The 18,783-nt window shown below is 37.8% G+C and overlaps 1 protein-coding gene across 1 annotated transcript in view; it reads left to right on the top strand.

Moving 5' to 3' along the window:
* Positions 1-3,765: 3,765 nt before the first annotated feature.
* The window catches only part of map1ab (microtubule-associated protein 1Ab), a gene marked incomplete at its 3' end in the record, with an annotated part of 67,800 nt that continues 52,782 nt past the window's right edge, over positions 3,766-18,783 (top strand). The window contains exons 1-2 of the mRNA XM_079256823.1: positions 3,766-4,042; positions 12,245-12,346. Coding sequence (XP_079112949.1) covers positions 3,784-4,042; positions 12,245-12,346 — 361 coding nt within the window. The 5' untranslated portion in view covers positions 3,766-3,783. The remainder of the gene's footprint in view (positions 4,043-12,244; positions 12,347-18,783) is intronic.

Genomic DNA, 18,783 nt, shown 5'->3' with positions numbered 1-18,783 from the left:
TTTTTTCTCAGACAAATTAACAACAAACATGAAGACTCCAAAATATTACAAGAAATGTTAAAATGCCCTCAATACAGCTTGTAATTAGTTTATTCAAGCAGAGATAGACTTTAAATAAAACATATACTGGTATTGTTGGTCTAAAAAATCCATATGAACTTTCTTGTTTGTTCTTATTAAAAACTAATAAGTGAACTGGAAATTTGTTTTTTGCCATGTAAACTCTGTGAGCCTGTGTACACAGCATATATCACCTGTCAATAACTCGTAGCAGAACTCACTGAATTCACCAAACATTTACTTTAGTGTTGAAGACAGAAGCTGTAACAAACCCTCCCAACAAATGCATTGTAATGTTTTTTGTTAGTTCACATTTGTATAAAAATGTCCTCAGTGTAGAAATTCCCTTTGAAAGTCCTGTGTTTATATTGTCTTACAAAAAGGTGGCGAGTAGAAACCTATTTACTACTATTTATCAATGCGGTAATATTGACTTTAGATAGAAATTACTCGATGAAAACCCAGTAAGTCTGATCCTAAACTGAATATTGGACATTAGCTGGACACAAAGCAATGAGCTACTGCTTTGTTCTTTCAGGAAAGTTGCATTACATCCCCCAGTTTTTCCTCCCTTTTTGATGATAAACATTTTCCTGGTGATTTGACAGTTTACAAAGTGGAGGTGAGTCAACTGAACATGCATGAGATGTTGTGTATTTACAACAGCTGCTAATTTTACCACTAGAGGGAAGTATGGTTGTGGAGTAGATGCTTCACCGAGTCGAGTGCTGACTCACTGTCAGAGAGGCCTAAAGCTTAAATCTCATACGAAAGCATACACCGTTTATTTTTGTGCTCAACTGGAGATCTTGCAATCATAAGTGGACTGTGCAATGATGATGATTGTGAAGTTCAAGCTTTGCATATTTGCAAGACAAACATTTTTTTTTTTTTTTTTGATGAGAGAAGAGCACTTTTTTTTTTTTTTTTTTTTTTTTTTTTTTTTTTACCCCGAAAGCAGAAGTAAAAATATGCAATTACTCCAGATTGGAAGAAATCGTGAATATGTAATCATGTACTTGTTCCTGAGATCTGGATGCATAGCGATGCCTTGTACTGCAACATGGAAGTTCAGGCTTATGTGTAAAAGCAAGACTGCCTTATCATTATCCCCTCAGTGTGGTGCTGGCAGTTTATGCTGAGATACCCTCTGCTGCACTCAGAAATGTTCCAAGCTCAAGGTTAGCCAGAGAGAAAAAACTGAATGAGAACTGTTTTTTGGAGAGTAAAGAGGCTATTTTCAGGCTGGTCCACATTTCTTGGACTGGCTTTATCAGTGTGTCCTCAGAGTGCATAAAAAGACATTTGAAGCTGGAAGAAATTGTTCTTTAATTTTCTCCAGCTTATTAAGCCCTCTGAATTCACTGCACAGAACTGACTTTTTTTCACACGTCATCTGAATCCTAAGTGAAGACTTAGAGGCAGAAGTAGCGCCTGACTGACGTTCAGAGCAGTCTGAGCCTGGTTTATATACAAATCCTGCTCCCATAGATCCACAGTGTTTTCCAGAAAGTGCCATCATTACCTGAAATATTACGGATCAGCTTAAGTTAATCATTTAATAGGCAACATGCTAAAGGATAGACTATACTCTGGGATGAATGTAAAAGATATTAAACAAGTGGAGTTTTCACACGTACCTGCACTGCAGAATGTTATAATAAAATGAGTAAAGTTGATGTCCATGTTCATGTTTAAATTGAAGCTGTTTGCTGAGTGATACACTTACTGGCTATTTTACAAAGTACACCTCTTAAAGTAACTGTCAACATGGATATAACTAATCAGCCAATCACAAAACACCAGCTCTTTACATTTAGTCATTTAGACACAGTCAAGATGACTTGCTAATGTTTAAACTGAGCATCCAAATAAGGAAGATGGGGAATTTAAGTGAATTTTAATGTGGCTCTCAGAAACTATCCACTGAGATTTTCTCACACAACCATCTTAAAGGTTTACAGATTGGAACCAAAGTATGCATTTCTGCTCTATAGTTATTTAGCCGATGCTTTTATTCAAAGCAACTTACATACACACTCATACCACATCAGGGGGCACCTTAGAGTTCAGTGCCTTTCCCAAGGACACTTCAGCACATAGTTAACAGTTTGCCAAAACCTTAAAGCAGATGGGCTACAGTAGCAGAATACCACACATTGTGTCACTCCTGTCTTGTAAGAAAACAAGAAACCAAAACTCCAAGAAAACTGGACAATAGAAGACTGATGATGGTTTGACGAGTCCCCATTTCATCTGGTTAGGGTCAGAATCTGGTGTAAACAACACGAAGGCAGGTATCCATCCTGCATGGTATCAACAATCAGGCAACTGCTGGTTGTGCAATGGAGAGCATGGTTTAGATGCCATGACCTGCCCTAGTATTGTTTCTGACCATGTCTTCACTCCATCACTTTATAAACACAATGGCTACTTCCAACAGGATAATGCACCATGTCACAAAGCTCAAATCATCTCCAACTGGTTTCTTGAACATGGCAATGGGTTCACTGTACTGGTGTCCAGAGATTCTCATCATAGATGTGCAGTTGACAAATCTGCTGCAAATGTGCAAAGTTATCATGTCAATATGGACAAAAGATACTGTGTTCCTAGGTGGCAAAAATGTCACCTCAAGATTAAAGTAAAACGTTTTCAGAAAATAGACTGCAGAATGCCAATATTTACCCTCCCGAAATTTAAGTACAATATTGGATTTTCCTCAGTAGCCTATCTCATTATTGGATCTTCTTTTTTGTTTTTGTTTTTTTTGTTTTTTGTTATTTAGCTGAAAAATATGTAAGTTTAGACTATTTTTTACTACATTACCAAAACATCAAGATTCTCTTGTGTAATTAATGTGGTATTAGACTTACATGCTTGAACCTGAAAGCAAACTGAGTCTTTCTTGTGTAAGCATTAATTTTTATAAGACAAAAAAAAAAAAAAGTCTTATAAATGGAAAAACGCTTACAACATATCACATTGTGACTGGAATTCTCAAACCCAGTTAAATAATGTTTCATCTGAGGATTTCTTCTACAGAAGCTGGGAGTACCTATGCCTGGATATATTTAGTACTGGTGCAATCATCTTTAGCTTGTGTGTCACTGCTCCGTTGTGTTGAGATTGCAAAACCAATGTGACGAGCTCACTTTTCTCAGAAGATAAATATTTCAAGAATGAGTTACATACTCCGATATGTTTAAGGCCTTGTTCATTATTGGGATCGTTTTTGTAGTGACCACTCCCCTCATATTTTTTTTTCTTTTTTGGTAATGTGTGAAGTTTAAAAAAATTCATATGAAAACAACAAAAACAAACATCTAGACTCATCTAAACATTTATTTTTATGGATTGTTTCACCATGGTCCAATTGTCTTTAGGTAACATCACTCAGACCAATTAGAAGAGCTTAATTTTAGTAAAACTTTACATCTAAATTGGTTTCTATTTAAACTTATATTTCTAAATCCCCCAAACCCCCTAAAACACGGATAAAAATTCTTTACTCAGTCTGTCTTCAGACAAAAGATCTCTTCAGACGATATGTCATCATATTGCATGCAAACAAAGGGGCAGATGAGTATTTCTGATATTTTGCCCCTTAACTCCTTAGCTCGTTCACCTCCTTCCTCTCCCTCACCTCTCAGCATCCACCACCCCAATTCTCCCCCTCCCCATCCTTTCACACTGTCCCCCTCTCTCACTCCGGTAGTTGTCATGGCGATGGAGTCAGCCCCAGCGTCGGCTCCAGGGGTTGTTGCCATGGAGATCCCGTTACAAGGTGCGCTCCCGGTGGTGGAGGAGGACGAGGACAACAGCATACCTGGGTTCGAGGAGCAAATACGGCATCGCCGGGGAGGAGGGAGACGGCGACGCGGAGTACCGTTCAACCGAAGCGGCTACTACATGCTGATAGTGATCGGGGAGATCGGCACAGAGCACCAGCTGGACGCCGCCAGGGTGCAGATAGAGCGGGGTGAGTGATGAATAAACACCGGCTGTAATTTAAAAAAAAAAACAACAAAAAACCCAAACATATACATATACATATATTTATATGCCAGCTCAGAGCTCAGCTTCACGGTAAAAAGTCCTGCAAGGTTCAAACCTTCAAAGATCTGCAGGAGAGAAACAGTTTGACGCAATGAGCAGGACAGCATCCTTAGGCAGACAGTTGCTGCAGCATTGCACCATGGGACACCACGCACGCATTTCCCGTCCCTTCTGTGCACTGCACGACAGTAAAATTGCAGACTCAAGTTAGGGGGAAAATATTTCTTGAAATGACCCGATGTTGTGTTTTCAGAAGAATAATTTCAAGCACTGCTAGCAGACAGAAATCTGACCAATCAGCACAGTTGCATGAGCAATTAAACAACAACATTGTTGTTTTTTTTTTAAAATAATTATTTTTGTATAATGTTTCAGGTTTTGGTATCTATGAGTTTATCAATATTTTGATCACACTGTGGTTTTTAAGGTACCTCAAATTAAAAGCAACTCAGCAGTGAGAGTGCAACTTTTGCCACAGATGACCTGTCAGCGTCCTGCTGTCACTAGTGCTCACCATTCAGGTGAATATCTCAGCTCTGCTCCTGCTGGTGAGCTGCAGCACTCTGCAGTCATTCCTGCCACTGAGACCTGCCATAAGTTACAGGATGTAAATGGATTGTTTGTAACAGATGACGCTGTTTGAGTTTTCCAGAAAACCGCCTGTCAGCAATTTCTTGCTGCGCTGTGGCCACTCTGAGCTGCTTTCTGTCCAGATTGCATTTTCAGATGGCAGTCTAGCTCCATATCAACTTCATCTGTCCCCTCTGACCTCTTCTGACTTCCACCTTTTGGGAATTGACACCCCTGCTGCTCTGTTGCGAGCTGGGTTTCATACACTCTTGTTACAGCATCTATCCCCTCTCCCTGAGGTCGGTGTTTTCAGTGTGACTCAGTGTAAATGGCCGATCATCAGCTCCCATTACCTACACATTATGCTTGAGTTATCCCTCTGCGTGGTTATTGCGCTGGTCTGAAACCAGTCACCCTCCCTGCAGCACTGCAGTCAAAATCCAAACAAAACGACTAAAAGCTCTTTCTCAGATGTGTGAATTGATCTGTGATGTGGAAGATGCAAATGCAGTCAGGTTTATTATTTTTTTTCCCCTAATCATCAGCCTGACGGAAGGTTGAAATGATGTAGTAACGTAATGATGGGGTTCTGGGATTATGGCTGCACACCACATCTTTCACAGCTAACTTGTGTCTCAGTGAGCACAGTTAGACCAAACTTAATCAGAACGAGAGTATGATGTTTCCTCCAGTGATACTTGTCAGGACTTTCAGCCTGAGTTATGTTTCTAAAGAGAAAAAACTGCAGCTGTGTTGTTGGGATTAAACTTAACGCCTGTCCATTCCAGTCTTTGACAGCAAGAGGATCTTAAAGTCATACTTTATATTAAAACTTTAAGCAATATTTTTTGTCTCCTGCATCACAAAGCAACTGAACTAATGCTGTTTAGTTTGAATTAAACTGCATGTAGCTTTGGTGGCTGAGCTGTGGTTAACATCTAATTCAGATATACATGAATCAGTTATTAACTTAATACAACATGTTTCCACAGTCTGCTGGTTTGGTTTAGATATGCTAGTATTAAATACAGAGTTGAAATTTATGACTTATGTGTGGTGTCTGTTTTGTTCATTATTAGTTTGGGTTGTGTAACACAAAAGGCTTTAAAGATGAAGACTAAGCTTTAAGTTTTGCAGTGCATATCTGGTTTTCTTCCACTGGCTGTGATAAAGGCCAACACAAAGCTGCTTCCCTTATGATTTTCTGTTGAAATCATCAGACATCTACTATCACATCCAGTGTTAGAGGCTTCTGAGCTTGGCTCATATTATATATAGGAAGACGTGAGACTGGCTTTGGACACTTATTGACTGTAGAGAATAAATGGACAAAAGATTTCTTCTGCATGTGGAACATCAGAATGAGCAGATTTAGCAAAAGCAAACTAAATTCACTGGCTATACTCTGAGACAATACTGCTGAAATGACTGTTTAACTTGGGATAGCAGCAGCTCGGGTGGTAGAGCGGGTCATCTGATCACTAGAAGGTAGACGGTTTGAATTCCACTCTGCCAGGCAGTCTGTCATTGTGTAATATATTTATTCTTTTTAATTTTTTTAAAATTTATTTTTAAAATTGACTTGTGATCAGGCGACCTAAAAAGTCCCTCAGACAGCTGCAGTCAGTCCAGATTCCTGCTGCCTGAGTCCTCACTAAGACCAAGAAAGTGGCTCATATAACTCCAGTACTCAGATCTCTACAATGGATTCCTGTCTGTCAAAGAACTGTCATCAAAATTCTGCTGTATTTTCACATAGCGCTGATTGGTTTCAGACCAAAATACATTCAAGATCTTCTGGTTTGTTATGAACCAACCAGATCTCCCGGGTCATCAGGATCAGGTCTACTTTCTGTTCCCAGAGTAAGAACTAAACATGGAGAGAATCCTTACTTGTTGACCAAACTTGTAGAAAACTGCAGGTCTGCTGATACTCTCAGCTGCTTTAAATCAAGTTTGAAAACTGTTTTATGTGCAACTTTTTATCAAAAATAATTTCTGATACTGTAACCTTTATGCGTTTTATGCATCATGCATTTTATTTTTATTTATATATTTATTTATTAAAATTAGTTTTAAGTATTTCCCGCACCCCAGTGTAATGCTTTTAATGTTTTTATGTAAAGAGCTTTGAATAGTCCTATCATGAAATGTGCCATCCAAAAAAACCTGCCTTGTCTTACACATAAAAAGATTTACAAATTGATGCTCACAAGGAGAGGGGAGAAGTAAAACTTAGCGAAAGCCACTTCGATTTGTAAATGAACTTAATACATTCACAAAAAACAAAGAACTGCTTCCTTATTCAATCATCAAAGAAAAAACTAATCAACAAACATGAATTTATTCATTAATTTTCTATACCACTTAGTCCAATTCAGGGTCACAGGGAAGCAGGGGCCTATCCCATCAATCATCATGCGAGAGACAGGACACACCCAGGACAGCTCGCCAGTTCATCACAGGGCCAACAAACAGTTAGTGTAATGTAAATACATGCATACGTTTCTGCATTTATACAGTGATTAAACCACAGGTTGACTTTCATATATATCCAGTGGTAATGGGAATACCACAAGGGTATAAAATAGTCTAAACCACACCCACACTGGACCCTCTCAGTGTCCATCAGTCTACTCCAGGGTGGTGTTGGCTATACATAGCTTGCCACCACCAAGTGTGAAATGAATAATAATTGCCATTTAAAATGCTTTGAAGGCCGTGAAAAATGCCTTATAAATCTCATCTATTATTATTTTAATCACAGATTAGCCAACCAGTTACTATTTAGGTATTAAAAAGCTATTTGTGTTGTATTACTTAAAGTCTAAAATTAAATTAGCCAATTAATAGCAGTTTGTTTGAGAATATTTATCAAATTTAAAAACTGCAAACCCATCATTTTGAGTAAGAAAAAACAGTTCTTTCATGAAAAATAAATAAACTGATTAACTGATCAATCATAAGGCTTCTGAATAATCGTTTTCTGGGGTAAAGAAAACAGACAGTAACTCCTGATATGTATATATTTCTGCAGATGAGTTCTTTCTTACCTGTAGACACCTGTGTGTGAGACTATCCAGCATGTGACTGGGTGACATCCTCCACTAAACGATGATTCAGGAAAACAGAAACAAAGCTCTGCTCTCTCTAGTTTGCAGTCCTGTGGATGTTAACAGCTGATTTATATGATGAATACAATAAGTAAGCATCGATGAGCGAATGCTAACAAAATATCAGTAACGCTGAGACAGAATGTCTGGAAGCAGACTGCAGTCTGCAGTGAAGGGACATTTCTCCTCAGATAAGGGCAAAGCAAGATCTACAAAATATTTTCTTCCTGTGAAAGAGCAGACGTCATCTGTGAGATAAGGATTAGAAAAATCGTAATAATCTAATTCCCTGCTGTCGCCTCAAGGAAACTACAAGTGGATAAGATGAGAGAGGTGTGTGTGCTGGTCTCTGACACAAGTTTCCTCTGAAGTTTGGCTCACAGCAGATCAGTAGAATCTATTAAAACTGTAAGCTTGTGTGTGCAAAATAAGCCAAGCAAGAGCAAGAGTTGGTTGTGTATGTGTGTGTGATCACTCAGTTCATTACTGAATAATTTTGCTGATCTAATGTCGTTATCAAAATGAATATAAAAATCAGTTCCATCATATGATAACGACACTCTTCATACTTTGGCATTTTATTAAATGGTTCTAACACGGTTATAATCACGCATCAGTCAGACATCACCAGCTGAAATGTGTCACATTTTTTCATGTTATGAAGCATCACACAGGCTTCTTCCTTTCTGCACCACGTCCCAGAGGGTTTAAACTGTTGTCCTTCTTCTTCTCACTTGGCCCAAATGAATGGCATATTGGCAGGTCTGTGCAGATCCTGAGAACAAAGTGTACTTCATTTGAATGTGTTGAAGCAGGGAAACAACCAAGACCTGCATGACAGTTGCCCTTAAAGGCTGCAGTTTAAGAACATTGGCCTATCCTCATCACAAACCATGTAAAAGGTGTGTTTGTCCATATGTCCAACTTGTAAAAGTCTCACAGTCCGTAGCTGCAAATGGTAGGGTGTGTGCATACAGTTTATGTGACGTTATGAGAGTCACGTTGTGTGTGCAGATATCTGTAACTGTCTAACCATGTACTTTGTAACATGCAGATGTATACATAGTGTCAATTCAAACCCTGATTATGTGCTTTTTACTCCTAAACATGACTTCCAGGAGTGAGATTGCAGTAGATAAGTAAGGAGTGATGTGTGGGAATGAAGCAGGGATCTGAAATGACTCATGTTAAAAACACTGGGTAGGACGAGTCTCAAAGTAGCACTGTGTAACTCTTTGACCTTAAGATATATGTATTTCTGAATCATATTGATGGAACTGTGCCATTTAGATTGTTCATTCCTGGAGTCTCGTTGTTGCCCAGAAGAGTCCAGAGGCTGAGAAACCGTACTTTACAAGTTTTTCTTCCAGGATACTGCATCACTTTACAGCTGAGAGTCACTTTATACACCGCATCACATGGCAGCAACTGAATATCAAAAGTGCACAATGCTTGATTCATCTAAGAAAGGTGAGAAGAAGTTTTTAGAGAAATAGAGGAAAAGAAAGAGAGAAAGGGACAGAACAAAAGACAAGACAACAGTCAAACTGCCTTTTGCCAACTGGAGAGATGTGTAGGATGCAAGGTGGATGCTGAATTACTCATCATTAGGGGGTGCCTCGGGGAATCCATGAGAACCAGATGCTTCTTAATGCAGACATGCATGAAGGCCATCATGTGAAAGATCCACTTTCCTTTTCTCTCCTTATTGCACTGGTGGAATACAGAAACTGGATGTTAATGCAAATAAACTCACATGAAGACATATGATTTTGACATAGTGATAAAACAACCTTGAGTCATATTTGTGCAGAGAAGTGCTATGCAGTACAGCCACCTTTTATGCACAACAATATTTTTTAAAAGGTTACGGCAGTTTCATAGATTTTGATATTTTTTTCTTTGTTTACATGCTTCACTGGTTGCCCACTTGATATGTCTGTTTTCTTGACTTGACTTGGATGGAACTGTTACAGTTTTTACTGTCACATAAAGATAACTGGATATGTGAAAGTGTGTGTCAAAAAAGATGTCCCTTTCACTGAAGACTAGCATCAAGGCTCCTGACTAAAACTAGAATGAGTTGAGTTGAAAAGACTAATTTTGCTTCAGTGCATGATGCTTGCATCACCATGTTCCCCACCTACAGTATGTGTGGAACATAGCTTGGTACACAAGGTCTGTTAGATATTTACTTTATTCAAGTTTGTTTCGTCAAACAAGATTTTTTTTTCCAACTCATGTGAATTTAGTTTAGGTAACCTTACAAAAATGCTTTCATGTTTTCCTTTACTGAAACAGTTTCTGTCTTACCAATCTGTTGTGAAATAGAGCTGAGGTGGTTGTTGTCCTTTGAAGATAAAGAGGTTTTCTCTTCTGAGGTTTAACTTTGGGTTATTTGTCATTTCATGACAAGACTTTTATGGTAATTTTGTCAGCTAAAGCACAGAAAAATCTTTTTTTCAGTTTCACATAATTATATTACAGCCATACCTGGATGAGTTACAGCTCATCAGAGTTGTCAGCTTCTTTTGTTTTCATGTCTTCTTAAACCAGTCATTTCTTTAATTTGTCTTATTGGGAATGTAAATTGTGGGACCTCATGCAGCTTTTCTGAACCATGTTTATTTAAACTAGAGCACTTAGAAAGCACAGACAGAAACACCAAAATGGTAGAGGCCCTATATTTGAGTATTTTTTATTTTTGTTGCATGGCCTGCAACTTTACCCACTTTGATGGTTGTCCCCGTTTTTATCAGTGTTATTTTAACACCCAGCTGGCAGCTGTTTTCACTGAAAAAGCTCTGATTCAACAAATGTCTCCAATAGAGAGAGAAGTTTACTCAGGAGCAGATTTCTCTAAGGATTTGGCAGCTTAAAGAGAAGGAAGGTTTGGATCTTATTTGGCAGGCGTCTACAAAATGCAAGAAAGTGATAGAAAAATAAAATTGCTAGATTGCACACTCCCGCATTAAAAAGCCAAGTAATCATTACTAACTATAGTACAATACTTTTAAAATAAATAAAAGGACACATCCATATTTCTTTTTCTAGTGTTTGTTTTAAAAATGGTTTGAAAAAGATTCATAATAAAGGAAAAAAACACAAGTGACATATAAATTGGTTTGATTATTTTAATTCAAAACAAAAGATTTTATTTCGGCCCTGTAATAGACAGGAAACCTGTCTGGGGTTCCCCCTCGCCTGCTAATTGCTGTTATAGGCTCCACCTACCTGCAAACCTGAAATAGAGTAAGTGGTATAAAATATAAGGATTGAATGGATCACATGAAATATAATATGCATAATTTATTTGGTAATGAAATGCAACAACCCCAAAAAAGACTTAAAAGAAGAATCCAATTTTATATGAGTCTTTGCAAAGAGGTTTGATGTATTTTCATTATTTTTTCGGTTCTAGAGAACAAAAGAGAAAAGAAAAAAAAACTTTAAAAAGTAGTAAATAGCAGAAGCCGAGAGCAGTAGTATTTTTTCTAAGATTCTTATCTTGTGACAACCAACTTTTTTTGTCACAAAAACGAGAAAATTGTCTCATCTCGATAAAAACAAAGTTGGTTATGTCGTGATGACAAAATAATCATCACATGATCACGGGAAAATGCTCTTTGTTATCATGAGAAAATGAGAAAATTAAGTTGTTATCTTGAGGTAACCACTGGGGGAAAAAAAATAATAGGGAAAAATGACCGCTCTTGCCTTCCGTAGTAAATTGTGTAAAACACTGAATGAAACATGGTCATAGTCAGTATCAATGTTAACAACGCTGATGCATGGAAAATGTGATTTTGTCATTCAGGCAAAGTTTTTTTCTTTAAATCTATTACTTTTAAATTTTTCAAATGGACCAAAACACAAGGATGACAAAAAGGAGGAGGCAGAACCTTGTAGAGGACTGTCATTATGAACAAAGATGTCTAAAAACAGGCAGAATAGACTCATCAAGGGACCGGATTCCTCTTGCATAGTCTCCTCTAGAGGCCTTAAGTTGTCGAGAGTACATCAGGTAAATGTTATGATATACTCAAAAAGTATCTCCAAATAGTCTTCAATCTGTTCTATCTCAGATTTGTGAAGATGTAGCTGTTCTAATTGTATAATGTCAACATGGTGACGTTTGGAACATGTTGACATTACACAATTAAAACAGTATATCTTCATAAACCTGGAACCTTTTCTGCTCATTGACTTCCCTGCTTCCCAAAAACCGTTTGGACTCGGAGCTGCGGGGATGAGGTGGGAGGAGGTGAAGAAGCTCCAGCAACAGATGGCAAAAGGTTACGTACATGACTCACTGTGAAAGAAGTGCAGCTCAGGATCATGAGAATGTCGCCCAGATAGGTTCTGTTCAGCTTCACTAATGTCTGTCTGTCCTTCACTGCTTCACAAAGTCCTCAATCATCCTTTCTCTTCTTTCCTGGCAGGAATTCGATCCTGGGACGTGGATCTCAAGTGCTGTAACCTTGATGAGCAGCTGCAGCTGTTTATAACTCGTCACTCTGCCCACTTCTCCTCCGAGGTCAGAGGTCAGTTTGGTGTGCCTCTGTGTGAGCCGCTGAACCTGTGATGCTGGAAACCAGTCAGGCCTGGGGAAAGGACAAAAGTACTACGTCTGATTGGAAAACTGATTTAGGCAGAATAAAACAAAATACTCCAGATTTATAAACTGCATTTAGCTCAATCCTAATGAAAATACAGAGTTGTCCTATCAAACAGTAGAAACACAAGCCGCACCATTCATCATCAGGTCTCCCAGCTAAGATATGCTAGACCTGCTTCCTGTTTTCATGGTGGCTGTTTATGCTTTGCTACAGTCTCAGTACATGCAAACATGTGTCTGTTTTGTTTTCTCATCACATCAATTCTGGATTCAGAACTTGCAAAATAGGACATTTCTACCTTTAGGAGCTGCCAGCCTGCAAAGACTTTTATGTCCTTTGACCCAGAAGTTGTAAGAGACATTCTGATATTATAGTGCTGCAGAAAGCAGAGTGATATTATAGTGAGTCGAGTTTATGACTAATTTAGAATATGTGTATATGGACTCAGTGCAGGTTAGATTACTTAATAAAATTATGAATACCAATAATTAGGGGTGTACAATGAAATGAAAATATATTAATATAATATCAACATATGCAATATGATTATTGCAAAGGCAGCTACAATACCAGAGAGACATCTTGACTTGAAATAGTTCGAGGGAATTCTGCTTATGAATATTCAGCGACTAACCGGCATGCTCAGAGGAGCTAGAGGTCGACTTCTTATTTCTGATTGGACACCGTGTGTCACTTCAGGTGACTGATGTGTCACTTGAGGAAGACAGAAACAGCTTCCCAGACTGGCAAGGATTACTAGTGTAGCTACACCATTCAGAAGTAAATTTTAAAGTAGTTTCTTAACTTGTCATCCTTTATTGTTCTAGAAGACTTTTAGTCTAGTTTAGCTATTAATGTTATAAAAGGCAGTTACCAAGTTAGCCTGAAGCCATGTTGCAGTGCTGATCTAGTCACATTGTAGCGCATGGTTTAAGATAATAGGGGAACCAAATCATGTTTAGTCTTCAGTGAGTGCACCAATGGATTTTGCATCAATATATCAGTTGATCAGGATTTTCACATTGGAGCAAAAATTTAATTATAAAGAATGGTCAGAGAGTATCTCAGTGTCCACATTACTTTGCTCTGGCTAAGCTAGAGATATATATGGTAGTTTAATTTAAACAGTAGGTTAGCAAGGTTACTCTATTGGATTGTAAATGTGAACATAAGCTTCACCCTAAAAATGTGGAAAAATATAGCTTGCCTTATTTGTGTAGCAAGATATGAATGAGGAGAAAGGGAAATATATCCGACTTTTTTGGTTAAGAAGGACAGAGATCAGGATGAGACAGACTAACTCCCATGTGGAGTTAGCCACACAATGATTCATTCTCCCATCACCATCAGACAGTAAAGCAGAACGGCTGAAGGAAGAAGCCATTTCTTTCCCTACCACCACATTAAGCACCACATGCTGCGCTGGGAAACAACCTACTTACCTTTATAGACCTTTTTGAACATGCAAACATTTCCACTTGATGATCCAGATTATTATTGTAATTTCATTTTTCATGTCATTTATGTAATCACAGTTATCACAGCTGTCTATGAGTGTGTGTGTGTTAGAGAGAAACACAATTATTTTCTTTGTCAGCATACAACCCCCATGAGGTGTATTGCCCACCCTCTGAGCATGCCGTGTATATATGTACAGTCTTGCTCCACCACTGTGTGTGTATGCAGCCCTCGTCAATACACCTCAGATGAATGTATTTATATTAAAGTATTTGTTTATACATATCAAGTCATTTCATCAATATATTATTCAACAATGATACAGCAGATACTGAGATTACAATAACATCACGGTGCCCTAGTGATGAAGTAGCCAATCAAACACATGATCCATACTGTTTAGCCAATTTAGCTAGAGTAAATGAGAAAATTAAGGCTGTGCTAGTCTGGGTAAGCTCATACACACACACACACACACACACACACACACACACACACACACACACACACACACACACACACACACACACACACACACACACACACACACACACACAAATTAAATGAAACGAATACTACATTTATCCCAGAGGAATATTGTAATGGAGGTTATTTCTTTCTTTTTGAAACTGTTTCAATTAAAAATAATGAACAATTGACAGTCATACTCTTGTTGCGAGTTATAAAAAATATCAAAATACTGTCATAAAAAATTTACATTTTAATAAATATTTAATGTAGTCTAATTTAATTGATTTACAGAAGTAAATTATATTGTTTTTTTTTTTTTAAACGCAAAAGCAAGGCTAGAAATAGACACACACCTCACTACATTCATCATACTTTTGAATTAGATTTAGTGAAGATTTAATCCATATTGCATCAGAATTACCTCTGTATATCACCACCAGAGTGACAGCTCATGGAGCCATGGCCCTGTAATGTCTGTGTGTGTTTGTGTTTGTGTGTTGGTCTGCCTGTGTCTATGTGACACAATAATTCATGGCCCAAAGCTCAGGATGAACATGCAATGGATACTGAATGGGGAATTATTTCAATCATCTGCTAGGGTAAGGGTTTGAAAGAATCACACACACACACACACACACACACACACACACACACACACACACACACACACACACACACACACACACACACACACACACACACACACACACACACACACACACACACACACACACACACACACACACACACGGGTAGCAACAGACAAGCTCAGCAGAGATTGTAACTGCACTGGTGGCAAGTGCTATGCAGAGGCTGCAGGCAGCAGAAAATGACACAGCATTTTTTAACACAGTTGTTTTACAAAGAAAATTCCTTCAATGGAAACAGAAATTCTGTGAAACAATCGATAAGATGTGAATCTTATCTGTCATCTGCCTGTAAAGATTGTGTGAATCACAAAGAACCAAGCCAAAGTTCTTTCCAGTCTTCCACCTGATGAGAAAGTAATTGCAGGACGTTGACATCTGAACTCTGAACAAATTGAATAAGCACAAGCCAGTCATGTTTTCCTACGAGGTCAGATGATGCTGACTTTTCAGAAATGACTGTATGACTGGTTTCTTCTCTGTGACTGTTGTAGTTCAAGCCCTTTTGTTAGACTAGTTTACACTTTTACTGCCATACACACTCATTGTCTCATTGTGACATTGTACTTTTTATCATCCATCAAAATTAATTGTTCTTAAAGGTTTAAGGACATCAAATTTACACTTTAAAATATGTTTTCTACCTTCTGTGATATATTTAAAGATCATTGCTTGGAGAGACTTTGTTATGGAAATGGTGGCATCCTGTATCGTTTTGTCGTTTTTTTTTTTTTTTATTACTCATCACACTGCTTTAAACCAAGCCACTTCAGTATAAACTATCTGTTCAGTGGGGTTTGTTCTCCAATGTAAACTGGCCTTACTGCAGCTCTTTCTCATGCTGTAAGCAGACAAGACAAAGAAGCTCTGCTGATACAGCCTTCTGCTTTGTGGTTGTGATGTTCACAGAAAAATTTTATGTTAAACCAGGTCTGAAGAAACCATATTTACATTTCTGCACCAAAAGTTAAATCAACATCTCATTTCTACCCTCTCAAATTTTTAATTTAAGTTCATTTTGCGCTGCATTTGTAACAGGAACAATTTTCATCCACTGTATCATGTTGAAAATGAACAGTGTGCCTACTCTAACTTGTAAGGGAGATCGCCATAAATCCTTCAGGTTGTGAGATATATGTGAAGCTGGAGGACTACGCATGGAGACTGAGAGTATTGATTATCTGTGATAATCCCCCCAACCCCTTTCTAGTGCACCAAACAAACCAAATCAATAGCACTTCAATGGAGAGTAATCCAATGACCGCAGTGCAGAAATAGATAATGGGCATCACGTTTCTTTCAGCTGACAGCAAAATCTCCACTGTGGGGAAACGACAGCAGCACTCCCACAGTCTACTCAGCTGAGTTTAGCTGTGAGGTGAAAAGGTGAGAAAGAACCGATTACACCTATTAAGGATTAGACCATTAAAACGTATTGATCACACTCCTCTCTTTCTTAACTAGATGAGATTTCTTCAGGCCGCCTGTTCAGATGTAGATATATTGTTCTCTGTTGTTTTAGGTTTTCCAAGGATGTTAGAAAAGGTCCTCTTATGTCATGACTGTTCTCCACTACACTTTTCCCTTTCCTCATTATTTTATGTCCCCTCTTCACTATTAATATCACACCTCTCACAGCTTGTCCTTGATTTTTTTTTTTTTTACTCATGGATGTATAGTGTTCTTCAAAGGCAGTTCTCAGTCTGTAGGAGGGGGTGTTTTGTTTCTGGAGGGCTCTAGAGTAGTGCTGTTTTAAATGTAGAATTTCAGTGCAGGGTTTTTCTTGAAAAGGAAACTTTCCTTTCCTTAGCTCCACATGTTTTCTTACAGAGAATAGAAAGTGTACAATGTTCAGTTGAAAGTTTTTGACACTGAACAATGCAGGATTCTGAACATGCCAGGTGACAAGGCTGATCCACAACCAAACTGAATCATTATCATTATTCGTGTTTTTCTTCATTTGAGTGTGATTAAATCAATACAATGTAACATATCTAATCTTTATTGTCTTTTAAAACAATGAAAAATTTAATTTATACCTGAATTTGTGTAGCAATCTCGTATTGCAGCAGGACATCCATACAGAGAAAGTGAGTCTTAACTTTTATCCTCTACGACATGAGTTCCACAAATTTGGGGACTGAGAACAGATGTGCACAGCTGTGCCAAAATGATCTTTTTCCAGACCTGACCTTAACGGTCTGCACAAAAACCTCTCTAATTTATTTCTGCTTTAATTTTTTAGACTTGTCCTTTGTAGTGATAATATTCACACACCGTTCTGTGATTTGATAGAGGTTTAGAGCTCGCTGCATCATTCTACCTGATTCATATTCACCTCGAAAGTGTTTGGTGGTTGAACAGGTAAACCTGAAACGTTTTTCATTTGTGCTTTGTGCCATCTTCATTTTTCCTTAACCAGTAACACATATTCTACTAATTACACTTTATAAGAAAATTTCCTTGAGGCTCTTGAAGTATTCATATACACCTTATGGTTGCAGGGATATTCATTTCATTACAGGTGAACAATTTTGAGTCGGGGCCAAAGGAATAGGTGCAGGGCTCAAAGGGCACAAAAGTTAATTCATGCTTGAGTGGAACTAAAACACTTAAGACAGAGCACTTTACAAAGAAAAGTTTGTCAATGCTGCTGATTGTAACAACCCAAAGACATCTAACAAGCTTCAGGCAGACATGGATCAGTTCGTGTGCTTTTAACATGCACATAATTATGCTATAGCATGTTGTGCAGGTAGTCGATAAGCATTTCATGATTGAAGCCCATGAAGGACAACAGCAGCGAAAGAAAGACACAAATGCTGAGTATGGTATTGAAAAACAAACAAACAAGCAAAACACTAATGCCGTTATAGTACTACTCTTTGGAAAAGTATTTACTTTTTTTCTACTAATTTCACATCCTAACAAAATTTCTTTGAGGCTCTTGAAGTTTTCATATAGACCTTATGGTTGTAGAGATATAGTCATTTTCATTATGGATGGGCAATGGAAATGGTGCTCTGTTGTTTCTTTGTTTAATTTTGACAATAAATAAATTGCTTTCGCAGTTTTATTTTGGTACAGCTTTGTTTATAGTCTCTCTGTTCTTCCAAAACAGAGATGCCCTCTGTTTTTGGACAAAAACGCAAAAGCATGATGGGGGTTACATTATTCACTGGAAGTGAATACAGAAAAGGCTGCATGTTTATGAATGAAGACATCAGGAAACCCAGTACCCAAACAGTTGGTTTAGAAGAGAAAGCCTTATGCCTTTCAGCAACAACCTAAAACAGGCATCCAGCAGTTAAACAGACCAGCTGAGAAGGAAAATATGCACTGTTTTAAATGGAGCAGCAATGAGTCCTGACCTAATTTCTCTTTGGAGAGAGATTAAATTAGTCTTTTCTTGGGGAGTCCTGCAAATTCTGATAAGTTTTAACACCTAACAATGAGATAATGGCAGAAACTAAGCAGAGATGCAAATGCTTCAAAATGTCAGGGAAAAAATGTGGAAAATAATTAGTTTTAAAGCTTAATATGCATTGATATGTGCAAATTGTAAATTATGTACTTTTATTTTTTAGAAAATCTGTTAGAGGCAGTTGTAAATTGGAGATATTGAGATTGACCTTGTATATTATTCAAATATTTCTCCTATTCCTGTTTTTTACACTGTTTACAAGCTACATACTTGTTTCTTGTAGTAATCACAGAGTCTTATAATAAGATGTTAAGTTTGGACCCTGAGTCATATATTCTGTTTGTTGATTTTATATGTAACTC

This window comes from Telmatherina bonti, assembly GCF_933228915.1.
Source record: "Telmatherina bonti genome assembly, chromosome: 2".
NCBI classification, from domain to species: Eukaryota; Metazoa; Chordata; class Actinopteri; order Atheriniformes; family Telmatherinidae; genus Telmatherina; species Telmatherina bonti.
The sequence above is the reverse complement of the archived record's forward strand: the minus strand, read 5'-3'. Positions and strand labels throughout refer to the sequence as shown.